The sequence below is a fragment of the Dryobates pubescens genome, chromosome 14 (genome assembly GCF_014839835.1).
Source record: "Dryobates pubescens isolate bDryPub1 chromosome 14, bDryPub1.pri, whole genome shotgun sequence".
NCBI lineage: Eukaryota > Metazoa > Chordata > Aves > Piciformes > Picidae > Dryobates > Dryobates pubescens.
Window position 1 is genome coordinate 19,091,086 of NC_071625.1, and position 14,173 is coordinate 19,105,258.

General features: G+C 35.8%; 1 protein-coding gene across 3 annotated transcripts in view; it reads right to left on the reverse strand.

Moving 5' to 3' along the window:
- Nucleotides 1-14,173, reverse strand: part of KHDRBS3 (KH RNA binding domain containing, signal transduction associated 3) — an 85,444-nt gene that overhangs the window by 8,687 nt on the left and 62,584 nt on the right. For all 3 annotated transcript variants that reach the window (XR_008462600.1, XM_054167457.1, XM_054167456.1), the window contains one exon: nucleotides 14,021-14,103. Coding sequence is in view for 2 of the 3 variants with exons in the window: in XM_054167457.1 (XP_054023432.1) it covers nucleotides 14,021-14,103 (83 nt within the window). In the remaining variant the exon portion in view is untranslated. The remainder of the gene's footprint in view (nucleotides 1-14,020; nucleotides 14,104-14,173) is intronic.

The following is a 14,173-nucleotide window of genomic DNA, read 5'->3' on the forward strand; positions in this document are numbered from 1 at the left end:
GAGAAGGAAATCATGAATATATTATCATTAGCAAGTAATTACTAATATTGACAAAATGTTTCTAACATTAGATTAATTGCTAACAAAATTAAAAAAAAAAACAACAACAGAGAAAAAGTATTTCATGGCCTTAAGCCAAATGAATAGGTAAACCATTTACATAAATAATATCAAAATCACTTTAAAGCTGACACAAGACAAAGGCCATTTCTTGTGTTTGGGTTGTCTGTGTTTTAGTTTGTTGGGTTTTGTTTTTTCTAACTAAAAAGTTTTAAATCCCACAAAATAATCCAGGGCAATTAATAATGCCGTTCTGGTGCGTACCAATATCTAGAAAGTGTAAATAAGTACTTGTTATTGCTAGCATAAGGCTTCCTAAACAAAAACTTTTAACAGAGTGCACTAAGACAGCCTACAAAAAAGTAATTGTACACAAACTAAACTTAATCAATAGTTTGTCAGTCCATGTGATGAGGATCTCAGAATAACCAGGGCAAAGTCTGAAGCATATGAAATAACAATTTTCCTCAGCAGTAGCCAGTGATAAAACAGTCTTTATTCTGACAACCAACTTAAAACTGATGTGCACTATCCTTCCACCCCATAATTGATTATTTTAAGGCTGTCATCAAGTTTAGAAGCCTGTAGCAGCTGAGCCCTATCCCCATATCTGTCAATCCTGTCAGAATGACTTTTGCAATTTCCCTTCATAGACCTAAAATAGCTATTAAAAAAGTGACTCATTCTCCATAACGTAAACTGCAAAATGAATAAACATTATAAAGAGAAAAAAATTTTACTTATACTGAAACACATTTTAATTAGAAGACAAACCCTTCAAAATTAATGTTTCAAAAGTACAAGTTATAATGGGAAGCCAAGTTGCCTAGTGCAATTCAATACTTTCTACTGGCTACTTTCATTTGTGCTCTACAACAATGCCAGCACACTCTCAACTGGGCTTTATGAGAAACAACTGCAAAACTTAAGTTGTCTCATCTGCAAGAGTATGACCAGAAGAAAATGGTGGACACATAAATGGTTGTAAGGAATTCTGGATTGAAAAATAAAAGGGAAAAAATAAAAATATTGGCTTTTTGTCTCATTTATAATAGTCTGAATAACCCATGGGGCAAAGACTAAAGATGAAGGGTTTTCAGAGGAATTACTGAAAAACCTAGTACTGTGTATGAAGTTACAGCTTACAGAACTGTTTGGGTTTTTTTCAAAACAATCACCTGCTAAAAGCAAACCTAGCCAAAGGAACCTTCAGTATCAAAGTTCTTAAAATTGTACATTTCAGCTTATTAACTGAGATAGTAGAGGTTGTGAGCAATTAAGTAGCTGTATTAAATAATTTTTCCCTCTGGACAGAAGATATAATGTCAATTTTTGTTTTAAAAGCATCCTTGACATTTACACTTTCTTATATATGTTCTCTGGCATCTTAGTATTCTGACTTAGGACTATTTAAACACTGCATTTCCCTTTAATGGATTTATTCTGCAAGGGAAGCCCTTTTCTTTTCCTTCATTTTATCTCACAGAATGAGAACAAAACCACAGAACAAGTTCTTTAACTCCTGTGTATCCCTCCTTTCAGAACAAGGAAAAAAATATGTGCTAAGGACTCTTTTTAACTTAGGAAGACTAAACCTAGAGTCTGCTTTGTGGTCCTCTGTTTTCAGATGTGAAATCTTATTGAGAAGGTTTTCTTCAGTTTTCTAATCTTCTCCTTACTTCTCTGTGTGTCTATTTTGTAAATGGATAATTGCATTACATATACAGTCAGCTGAGTTTAAGTATCTTAATAACCAACAAGCAAGCAGTACAACTGCAAGCAACACTAGAGCATCAGCTCAGATCTTTTGTACAGTTAAGAGCTCTTGCTTGTATCTCCTCCTATGTAGTTTTCTTCTCCTAATCCTATTCCAGCTAACAAGAGAAAAGACAGAGATGGCAAAGAAAAAAATGCTTTGATTTTCCATGTCAACAAAAAAATTGGAACCACCTAATATTGTAGAAGGATTAGGAAACAAAAAATTTCATTCAGTCACCTCTAATTGCTGAGGGATGTTCATTAATCCTGCAATGCTTAAAGGAGTTTAAATAAAGCCAGGGGTAAAGTGCCTGGGAAGTGACCAACCTTAGATTTTAGCACTGCTTCACTGATGAAGTAAAGCCTTAGCGAAGCTGTTTTATCTAGTCAAGCAGTGGACTGAGAAGCTTCCTGCCACTTTTTAGAACCATGATGCTGTGAGACTCTCTTAAAATACTTTAATTTAGAGTTATTCAACATAAGCCATCAAAGGTCTCGTGGAATATGACCTGAATTTCTCAGGCTTATCTGCTAAGCTGATTGTTTCTGAAAATATCTTGATGAACCATAACAGAAGAAAAATCGTTATTAAAAAACATGAAACAAACCAAAGAGCAGTAAATGCTCTAACAATGGTTAAGGAACTCTTACTATATTAACTATTATTCTTATTATAAATGTTGGAATATTCTCTTTGCACAGGTATCAACAGAATGGTAAGAGTTCCAACCTAACACTTATGACGATATATCACAATAGGTCATTAGGCTATTTTTGAGACAATCATAGAACAGACATGCCAATCACTGTGCAAATACTTGGTAGTGTTTAAAAAATGCAGAGTCAAAAGATATTGTGACTAACGAATGCAGTTGTTATGGCTCTTTCATACAGGCATGTTTTAGAAATACACCATTTCTGTGTTTGAAACCAAACTAGCATGGCAGGAAGCTTGACACCTAAGGGGAGAGTAAAAGGTCTAATTGAGAGCTTCTAGTTTACTGGTTACCAGGTTTAAGCACTGAGTGAACTGAATCCTTGTTTTCAGTGATGAAAAACAGCCTTTGAGCAAAGTTCAGCTCCTTGTAATCCTTGCTGGGGAAAAATAGGGGGAGAAAAAGCCTGTTTTTTCTTTCACACACCGAAATAACTCTGAAAATTATTTGTTTAGATAGGAGCCAAGACAATTTCAGAAAATGAAACAAAACCAGCTTCCCAACACTGAAGTTTCCTTTTGCACTAAGAGTAGCTCCACTAGCATCACCTTTGTCCTTCTACACAGAGGCTGCAGAGAACAAAGCAGAAAGAACAAATGAACCTCTCTTGTAAGAGGTTCAATATGATAGACCCTGACTGATACAATCACATCTAAACCAAACCCTTCACAAGGACAAGTCTTTCTACCATTCCTATCAGATCTACATGCTCAGCTGCTTCCAATATCAAAAAGCATCTGCCAGCAGTAAACAGGAAGAAGTGTCCCACATGTCATTGTCAAGACACTCACTGCAGTGAAGCTTCTCATAACTCCGTAATTGTGTTGAACGTGGAGCTGACTATCTCTTCTTTATGATTCTGCAGCTCACTAGAACACCACATTCTGTAAACCATCTTACAGCAGAATAAGATAAAAACAGGATATCAAGAAGCAATTCACACCTTTCCCTGCATCTCACAAATTTTTATTTAAGGTCCAGTTCTGCCACCTCTTAGAAGTTTCTTTAGTACAAACTCTCATCCCTGAATCTCAAAGTTTGTCTGTAAAAAATAACAATCTGAGAAAGCAGCTGATACCTATGTCAAAGCCCTATAAAATACAGAAAAGTAATGCAATTTTCCTTAAATTACATCCCATTGTACTCTCATGGATAATACAAATAGCAAATCTACTACTTATAATCCTAAAAGATGACCAGAGTGCCCACTCAAGGATTCCCCTAGCTATCAATATTTAGAAATCACTTTTTATGGCACAAACTGCAATATATTTCTCTTCTGAATAGTGAAAAGTTCTTGGGCATCTGTATTCTGGTGATAGAACTACCAGGCACAGAACTGCCTATCTGCACCTTTCTAGCAGATATCTATACAGATTCCCTAAAGCTGAGAGTTTTATCATCTGACATGTTCAGTTATTGTTGTCTGTGAACTTGTTCTTCCTTCCCTCCTGCCCTCTCCACTCTTTTTTCATCTCTCAAAACAGGAAAGGCAAATGGCAAGTAGCAGAAGTGGCTGAAGCATACATTATACATCAGGCTTCTCACCAAAAGCAGCAGTAAGGAACTATAGCTTTACCTTAAGGCTACAAATAGAATACAGCAGCAGCCCTTCCTAACCATGAAAAATGCTAAATAAAATGTCAAAAATTCATTACATCAAACAAGAAAGCACCAGCAGAAAAATTAAAAATTCAGACTGTGTAACCATCAACTTTTTCATTTGGTCTGTGAAGTAGAACCAAGCCTCAGCTATCTCACATCTCATTTGTCTGGTTTGCAAAGCAGTTCGTGGGAACTGAACCAGACTGCTACCAGAGGAAACTATGCTGCAAGTCTTAAACTATCCAGGTGTGTACAAATATATTCTAACTACTAAAAGGAGAACACATGTACCAATATGAACATTAGCATTGGCAAAGGATATGTTTTTTTCCCCTTTCCCTCCAAAGACACACAACTACTAGGGACAGTGGAAGCAGCAGATAATCAAAATCTTTAGATTATCCATTGCAGTACTGGAAAGGGCTGTGGGCATTATTTCATCTAAGTCTTGGTTATCCCTCTTGAGTGTTGCATAAGATGTTGTTACAAATCTGAGATGGTATTACTTGTCACAGACCGGAGAACAAAACAACATCGCCTCTAATATATTATCCACAAAAGCTGCACAGACGGTATGTCACCATTCTGTCATCAGAAATACTACTCAGTAAGATACACATCATACCTTCTTGTCTTTGTAATTTACAGAAGGACCAGTACAACTTTCATCAGTTTCCTATAAATTTTATATCTTTATTCACTGGATGACATTCAAGAGCATTTGAGAGAGAAAAAAAAATGTAATTCTGTCTCAGTTTTATATAATTATAACTCAAAAATAATGAGTGCCATCAACAAATGTATTTGGTTGGAGATTATATAACTGTTTTCATGACTGATAATCACAAGCATCTGACAGACCTTAAAAGCAATGTATTACTATACTATGTTTTGGATCTCTCCAGTGCTCTCTGGTGCCCTTTACAAGGCAGGGTTTCAACCTTTCCTCAAGTACCATAAGGCAAACCACTTCCTCTGTGCTGAAGATAATTCAATTTACTAAGACTTGTTTGCTGGGCTCATGTGGGCTCCACCAAGTATATCAACATATATGTTACAAGCACATTGCACCTGATAATTATACCATGAAAAATCTCAAATTCTGATGGTTACTAAACAGCCTTTTTCATTGCCTATCAGCTGAATAATGCCAAAATTGTTCCCAGTGTTTTCTTTTAAAATAGAATACGGGCAGGAGAAATATTTAAATAAGACCAATTTAAAGGTTTCCTGCAACCACCTCCCTTTTTAAAAGTTGCCCAGTTAAATAGATATTTCCTTACCAGTGGGAAGATGCAACATTTTTCTTTCCCTGAAAGCAAACCAAATGTAATAGGATAGTCCAAGAGGAAAAAAAAATGCAGTTTTCAATTACTACTAGTAAATAGACATACTATGTTGACTACCAACCAGCAAAATAGCATCAAGTCACCTTAAAAAAAGGTGTTCTGTGATAAGAATACATTCTGAACTAATGAGACCTGGTTTCTCATGCCTCTCTCGTTCAATAGACATTGGCTTCCAAGTGTGAGTTTCCAGTAAAGTTCCCTCTCTGCTCCACAGGGGAAAATAAATCTCCCCTACATCTAGTCTAAACTATGCACTGCAGATGTGAATTTACGATGCTGTCCTTTCCCTCCTCAGACAGACTAGTTTCTCTTCCTTTTCTTGGTATCTCTTAATGAAACTGGTAGAAAGTTTATTATGTAAGACATTTGAAAAGTTATTTCGAAATGAATAACAGCTTTAATTTATAGGCCTCATTATCCATGTTCTGTCTCCAAACACCATGTATCTAGTGGCATTGCTGCAGCATCCTGCTGAGACCTAGCAACTGGATACTCTCCTCTGTTACCTCCTTGATCCAAGCTTACAGTAGGGTTTTTTTAAAAAAAGAAACCAATGCACTGTAATTAAATTGAAGCACTCAGTTAAGATATTTTAAAATCATGACTAATTCCACATGCTACCATTAATAACTACAACATAGCATTTAATATTTAAAAAATATTCACTGTTAATGAGTTTTTCTTCCTATTAAGAACTTCTTAAAAGATCCCATTTAACCTATCCTTTTCTCGTATTTTCACCTGTTCAGTCCGTCATGGACTCTAATTATATTGTGGTTATTCAACCACTAAGTTAAAAGATGTACAACCACCCAAGTAAAATTAAACTGATCATGCAAAACTGAATAATCTAATTTTATGATTTACCTTTTTTCGTACTGTTTCTTTGTGTCACTATAACACCTTTATGTAAATTTTCTCCAATAGATCTCAACTTTCAAATGCAATTTTACTTGTTTTCTAAACATTGAGGAGTAGTCACAAGTTTAATAGCAAAACCATGTAGAAAATGACCTTTTATTTGTATTTAAGAAGACTTCAAGTATAACTGCTACAAATTAAAAGCAATTTTATTTTTAATACAGTGAAGTAATCTACTGTCAAGAAGCCATTTCCAATTCTGAGTGCAGCATGAAATATGCTTATGTTAAGATTAATTTTTCCTTTAAAGTCAAGTTTCTTCTACTGTCATAATTGTGTAATTCCTATTTACTGATGTCTGAGACCTGATTTCAGACCTGATTAAACCATCAAAAAAAAAAAAAAATGCAAGCATGTATGCTAGATTCACAATGAAAGGCATCTGTTCTACTGAGGTACTTTGGAATATTTTATCTTGTCATCTTAATGGGCAACAAGAAAAGGAAAACATCTATCTAAATCTGAAAAATCTTCCAATAATACAAGTGTACAAATTAACAGGAAACCAAATGGCAAGGATTTTCGGTTAAGAGATACATTAGCTTGTTTATGCTAATGCTTTTGAGGCCTCATATGTGTAAAATTATAACCTCCAATAACTTCATACACACCAGGTGTTCGTAAGCAACAACTGCAAAACACTAGCCATTTGCAATGTCTCCAGAAATCAAACTGCTGTGGATTGATTTGTTTTATAAATTAGTGCATGGAATAGAAACATCTACTAGCATAAAAATCCAAAGAATTACATCTTGAAAAGCCACAGCAACAGACAGTGTTTTGCATATGCTGCATATTTATACAACCTGGAAATGCATAATTGCTGACAAACTTAATGTAAATTTAAAACACTGAGCATCACAAACAAAATGTTAGCAATTAAATTTCAGATACCAATAGCAACGCTTCCATAAGCTAATTTCAAATCCATACACTCAGCTCTTTATGAAAATCCTCCTCTTCTAAACAGTAATGTCATCTTTTGCATGACTACTAAGTGATATTTTAGAAAACAACGCAAAAAGAGTTCCTCATGGAAAATGAGGACTACATCATCTCTGGATCTTGGTGAGAACTACTTGCTAGAAATAAGCTTTTCCAAAAACTGGAGTGGGACAAAAAATTGGGGATTTAGAGGTTTGAAGGATTCAAAACTGTATGTTTAGTTGCATTCTTTAGGTATCTGTTGACCAATGGCCATTGCCTAATTTCAAGGTGGGGGTTTAAGCTCACTTTGCAACCTGACATCCAGTTATATTTTCCTTAAGTACCACAAGCTGTGAAAACCAAACTTCCTCAAATCCTTTAAGCCACGGGGTTATTATACACAGTACCCTGCTTTAAAGGAACTATATCCTGAATTAGACACTGTTGAAAAGAACAGTAGAAAATAAAGCCTCGCCACATGGCATTTCATAACATTGAGCTTTTCACATGCTTAGGAATCACCACATGGACAGTTATATTTTTATGCTGTTAGATAGATAGTTTAAAATAGAGATGTAGCACGTACTTCTCACTTCCTAACACATTAATCAATAAAGAGAGTGCACAAGGGGAACTGAATATAGATAGCTATACTAAAGAGAACTTGTGATTTCCCTCAATTCAGTTTAGCTTGATGATGACTAAGTTTTGCAAGCAATTTATAGGTTATTTCACAGAATCACATTTTGGTGTGATTTGAACTGGTAGCAATTATTGTTAGACATGTGAGGAGAACAACTGAGAAACACTATGTTTAAGCCAATGGCCTAACAGTTGTTGCTGAGAGAATTCTACAGCATTAATAGCCAAATGTGGAAACCAAAAAATATTGCAGAAAACTGTAGACAAAGAAAGCAATTACCCTAAGTTGTAACCTTTCCCCTTTCATATCAATGTTTAAATTCTGCAACAGTGAAGGTCAGACCACCTTGGCTGGAGATGTAAAAGAGTCCTAGAACAAAGTTCTAATTAAACACAAAATTACAAAATTACTACAAGAGTTCAAGAGTTATTTATTCTTGTCCCTAAACAAACACAGACATCCAATTACACAAACTATTCCTTTTATAGTTGAGGCTGATCTCTGAGGTAAATAACATGAAGCTAGGACAAAAGCTCTTTTTTTATGTGTTTTTCTTTTTTTTTTTAAACTAGGAAAAGAAGTACCCGGTTTTAAATGCTAGCAGATAAGTCTGAAGAACTAATTTGAAACTTCTGAGTGCTGAGAAGCAGGCAGATGGGGTTCTCCACTTTTTTTTGAACTACAGTAACTGCGTTAGTCATTTGCTCTTGATAGTAAAGTTAAAACCACACAGTAAACCTTCAATGCTGATGGAGAAGTAACAAACCCAGCCCCCTTTCTCAACAACCTTGTCACATAATCTGAATTTTAGTAACAAACCTCATTCTCTGGCATGTTAACTCTCTGCAGCATCTGTCACTGCTATGAATGGTTGATCATAAGTACCTCTGTAGTCATCTCAATGCTATTAAGCAGATGGCAGCGCTAAATCTGAATGATGTAGTACATCTCCCTGGTGGACTTTGTTTCCATACACTACCATTATTCTACAATTCCTCAGTGATAAATCTTATGTATTCTAGAGAACATTAAACAGTGAACTGACAGTGCCAATTGATTTATTAGCATCCCTTTCCCTTTGCCCTATTATTGTCTTCGTAAACACTTGTGCAGATCATGTATGGGGCCACTAAGGGACAAAAACACTTCTGCTCAATTTGAAACATCTTTCAGAGATTTAAAATACATGGAAATTTCTCCATTTTGAGAATGTTTTAACTGATCTACACATTTAAATGAAGACCAAATTAAATGTTCCTACTTCCTCCACAATACTCTGAGTTTTCACAATAAAACTGGCCCAGCCATAATAAAAATGGCCTATTAGTATACAGCCATTGAAACTCTCACCACTTTCCACAGTAAATCCAATTAAAGAATTACAGACACAGGGACATTTGGGGGAGTCCTTTAAGAGTCAGCTAGGCTGTGTAAGGACGCATCCATACTGGTGAGGGAAGCTGACAAACCTACATGCACCTGACCCAGGCAAATACCAGCACTGGGAGTCACAAGTATGGTTTTCCATACATCACACTCTACCATAAGATTTAAAAAATGGTTTTGGCATACAACTGTACATTTTAATGTACTACAAAGGTATGAAGAGGGAATTTTATGAACTGACTACCTAACACAAGATCTGCCCTTCATGACATCGTAATTCAGCCTAGCTCACTGCTCTCCTTACCTAGGCATTAAGTACAGACCAGACAGCTAGGCATTAAGTGATCAGAGATTTTGACAGTTTTATTTATTTTCTTTTTTGTTAAATAAATTTTATGTTGCTTTGGAATTTTTCTTAATAACAATACCTCTGTCAATTAACCATCCCAGTTCAATCTGGTAAAAATATCATTGAACAATATTCTGCAAAAAACTACACATACAATTCAGCTGCATCTCTTCTAAAAATCAGTTTTCTAGTCAAGCTCAGTACAGCTCTAAGGAATTTTTTAATTTTAAGTCTTTTTGACTATAAAAAAAAATAAAAATTCTGTTGAAAGATACCCTGAAGCATTACTTGGGGCTTTGCTGCATGAACAAACAACTGCAGAGAGGAAAATGTTTTAAAGGAAAACAATTTTTATACACAATTACAGGGCATTAAGATGGGAGCTTGGAGAACACTGTTGCTTCTATCCCTCTTAGTGCTGTGAGATATTGTAACTAACGCTTCAGATGGCCAAGCACAAGCAGGGATAAAGGAAGAAATTCTTCACAGAGAGAGTGATTGGCCATCGGCATGGGTTGCCTGGGGAGGTGGTGGAGTCACCATCACTGGAGGTGTTTAGGAGGAGACTTGATGGAGTTCTTGGTGCCATGGTTTATTTGATTAGATGGTGTTGGATGATGGGTTGGACATGATGATCTCAAAGGTCTCTTCCAACCTGGTCTGGTCTAGTCTATTCTAATCTTTTTTTTTTTTTTTTTTTTTTTCCCTTCTCAGAGGTATGCAAAGTTTCAACTACCTTAATGCATACAAATATGCTGTATGCTATTCTTCATATCCTAGTCCATCCCAGATTTGGTGTGCTGGGAAAAACACTAGAAATGTTAAAATTAAAAACAGTAAATGAGAGTCATGCTGTGTTGTACTGAAGGGTCAGATTTGGAGAATTTCCATCTCTAATAGAGGATATACTAAAATAATAAATACGAGTACTTAAACTGTCTCTACTGTATCACACACACACACTTGTGAACATTAATGAGATTTGATGCCATGCAGGAAGGGGTTTCATATACTGAAAAATTACTGCAAATAATTTGATGCACAAACATATCTTTTCGGTTTACTATTTCTCAATTTTCCTCTTTAATACACAAAATCATTAATAGCATGGTTTTCTAGGGAAGCTAATTTCAGAAGATGTACTAGAAGTATGAATATTTTAAGATAACTACTTCAAATTTACATAAGGAAGGAGGAAAAGTTATTTACACATGCTAGGCACTAAATGACGCATTTGAAACATGTGAATGCCCTTAGGTGCACATGAATTTTCCTTCCATGCCTTATGAAGGAAAAATATCAAGAATGATGTAAGGCAAAACTATGGAAATTATACTTTTCCCTAATTTCTATCATAATAAGACCATTAGAATGCACCTAAATAAATATCTCAGTGGTTACACAATGACATTTTGCAATATGGGCTACTATTTGATATTCAGATTAAAGATAGGAATACTGTTCTAGGTAGCTCAGATGGCTTTATAGTTATTACTTTGGGCCTGCCAATACAATTCTAAAAATCTTTTTGCCAAGCCAGGAAACATTCCAGAAAATGAGTGTCAAATGAGAAACATAAAAGTGAATCATTTCTTGTTTTCTTTTACTATGCAGCACTTCATAAAATTAGGCAGCGGGGGGAGGGAGGAGGAATGAAGTAATCATTCAGGAGATAATGGATTCAACAAAATCTAATAGTAGGTGTTGTGTGAAATTACAGGTAAATACAAAGCAGAGCAATAACTTTATGAAGTACCTCCATCAAGACAGGGCTAAATATGTGCACAAAGTAAGAAAATAAGAAAATTATACATAATGTATTTGTCCTTCACAAAAAAATTATTTAATTTCTTGGGAGATTTGCTTTTTGCTAATTGCAGTTGAAAGAGGAAAAAAAAAAAAGCCTTAATGAAAATCTTCCTAATGTGGAAAACAAATGCAAAATCCAAGTGATTTTTTTGTTTTGGGTCAGGAAAAAGACTTTGTAATGAAGTAGAAATGTTTGCATGTAATACACTCATATACCAACACTAGAAGCAATAAAACAGAATTACCAACATAAAAGTTGTTTACAATACTCTGTAGGAACCAAGTATCAGACAAAGGTATTTCATAAATTCATAGAATGGTTTTGTTTGGAAGGACCTTAAAGATCATTTAGTTCCAACCCCCTGCCATGGGCAGGGAAATCCTCCACTAGCCCAGCTTGCTCAAGGCCTCATCCAACCTGGCCTTGAACACATGCAGGGAGGGGGCATCCATGACCTTCCTGGGCAACCTGTCCCAGTCTCACCATCTCACTATAAAGAATTTCTTTCTAATACCCAGTCTAAATATACCCTCCTCAAGCTTCAATGCATTCCCTCTCATTCTATCACTAAAAGCTCTTGTAAAAAGACTGTTCCAGGCTTTCTTGTAGTCCCCTTTCAGGTACTGGAATGCCACTAAAAGATCTCCACAGAGCCTTCTTTTCTCTGGGCTGAACAGCCCCAACTCTCATGGCTCTCCCCATAAGGAAGGTGCTCCAGCTCTCTGATCATCTTTGTGGCCCTCCTCTGGATCCACTCCAGCAGTTTGATGTCCTTCTTATGCTGGGGGCACCAGAAGTGGAACACAGTACTCTAGGTAGTGTCTCATGAGTGGAGTAGAGGGGGAAATCATCTCATTTGTCCTGCTGGTCACAATTCTCTTAATGCAGCCCAGGATACAGTTGACCACCTGGGCTGCAAGCTCACATTGCTGGCTCATGTTGAGTTTTTCCATCAACTATCAACCAAGTCCTTCTCAAGGCTTGTCTCAGGCCATTCCTCACCCATTTCCATTCTGTTAGTTCTCAATCATGATGACACTTTTTCACTAAGTTGTTGGGCACAAGAAAATAATTTATACAACAAAATTTAAGTTGCATGTGTCAACACTACAGCAAAGCAGATGTTCTACTGTAAACAGATTTGTTCTCAGCTTCTCAGTGAACAGTTCTGGACTATTTCAGATAAGGCAACATTGTAAAAAATAATTCTTATTCATTTAGTATAGGGTAAAACCAGCCAAAGCAGTATCTGTTCATCAGCATCACCGCATCTACCACTATCTCCCTTTCCTACTGTTGTATTCCCAGTGTGCAAGGTTTGAAGGCCTAATCATCCCAGAGAGGCAAAGGAGTAATGAAGAACTACAGCACTTTATTTTACCATTTTCTCAATGCTGTTTCACAGAATCACAGAATGATTGGAGTTGGAAGGGACCTTTGGAGATCATTTGTCCAACCCCCACTGTCAGAGCAGGTCCACCTAGAGCAGGTTGCACAGGACAGCATCCAGGCAGTTTTTGAATGACTCCAGTGACAGAGACATTATCCCCTCTCTGGGCAGGCTGCTCCAATTTCAACTGTTTGAAGTTTATTGCCATAAAAGTTTAAGAAATTCTCACAAAATGTACTACTGATCAATCTATGAATGCTTGGTCTAGGAGTAAAACAGTGAGAACAAATTACAGCTCAGTAGAAGGTGCACAGAAGTTCTCTTCCCAGACATACACATTAGAAGTACCTAATAGTGGGAACAATCAGCCAAGCTGATAAATAACGTCATGTGGTATTTGCCATTAAGTTCAAATTACCACCTAATACAAGTAGTTTGTATTTCACAGCATTTCCCCCTAACTGGGACACATTAGTATTCCTTGTTATTCATGGAGTTTCCAAAGAGCAACTCCTTTGAAGAAAGTACAAATTTAAGAAAATAAATCATAAGTCCATAGAAATACTGTTGTGAATGAAGCAGAGGAAGGAATATAAGTGGTAAGAGATTTAAATTTGTCACCAAGACAGTTCCACAAAGGAGTAAAATTAAATTATGTACTTTTTTTACAATCAAATAAAATACTGGTATATAACTCTGTTTAAGTAGCAACTAAATGCAATTTTATTCCAGTTGACTGAATATATTTTATAATAAGGTTTGTTTTTTTTCCCACTCCTCTTTCCTCCCTGCTCCCTGTCCCTTGCAGAATGAATCTGAATGAAATATGCCTGAATTTCCTGAACATTTGAAGTCTTTCTGATTTATGATTTGACAATACTAAAACTCTATTTCAAGTTCTCTTTTCTGGATCTTTTCAACTACTCAGTAACTTGATTTTTATACTTATGTGATACTAGAAACAAATAACACTGGCAGTAACAAGCCCCTTAAAATATTTTTGCTCTTTAAGATGAAATTGAAGGAATCTTTAAGTAAAACTACCTTTACAACTAACTTTACACTTCACAAATCTATGTGTAGTTACAGCAGACTTGGAGACTTACCTTTGTGCTTGAGTGCTATAGCTGTTATCATACGAGTCATAGCTTTGCTCATCATAAGCAGTTCCATAACCATCATCATACTCCTGAAATTATATAAAAGAAAAGTAATATTAACTATTTTCTTTTAAGAATCTTTCTGTCAGAAAATTAAAC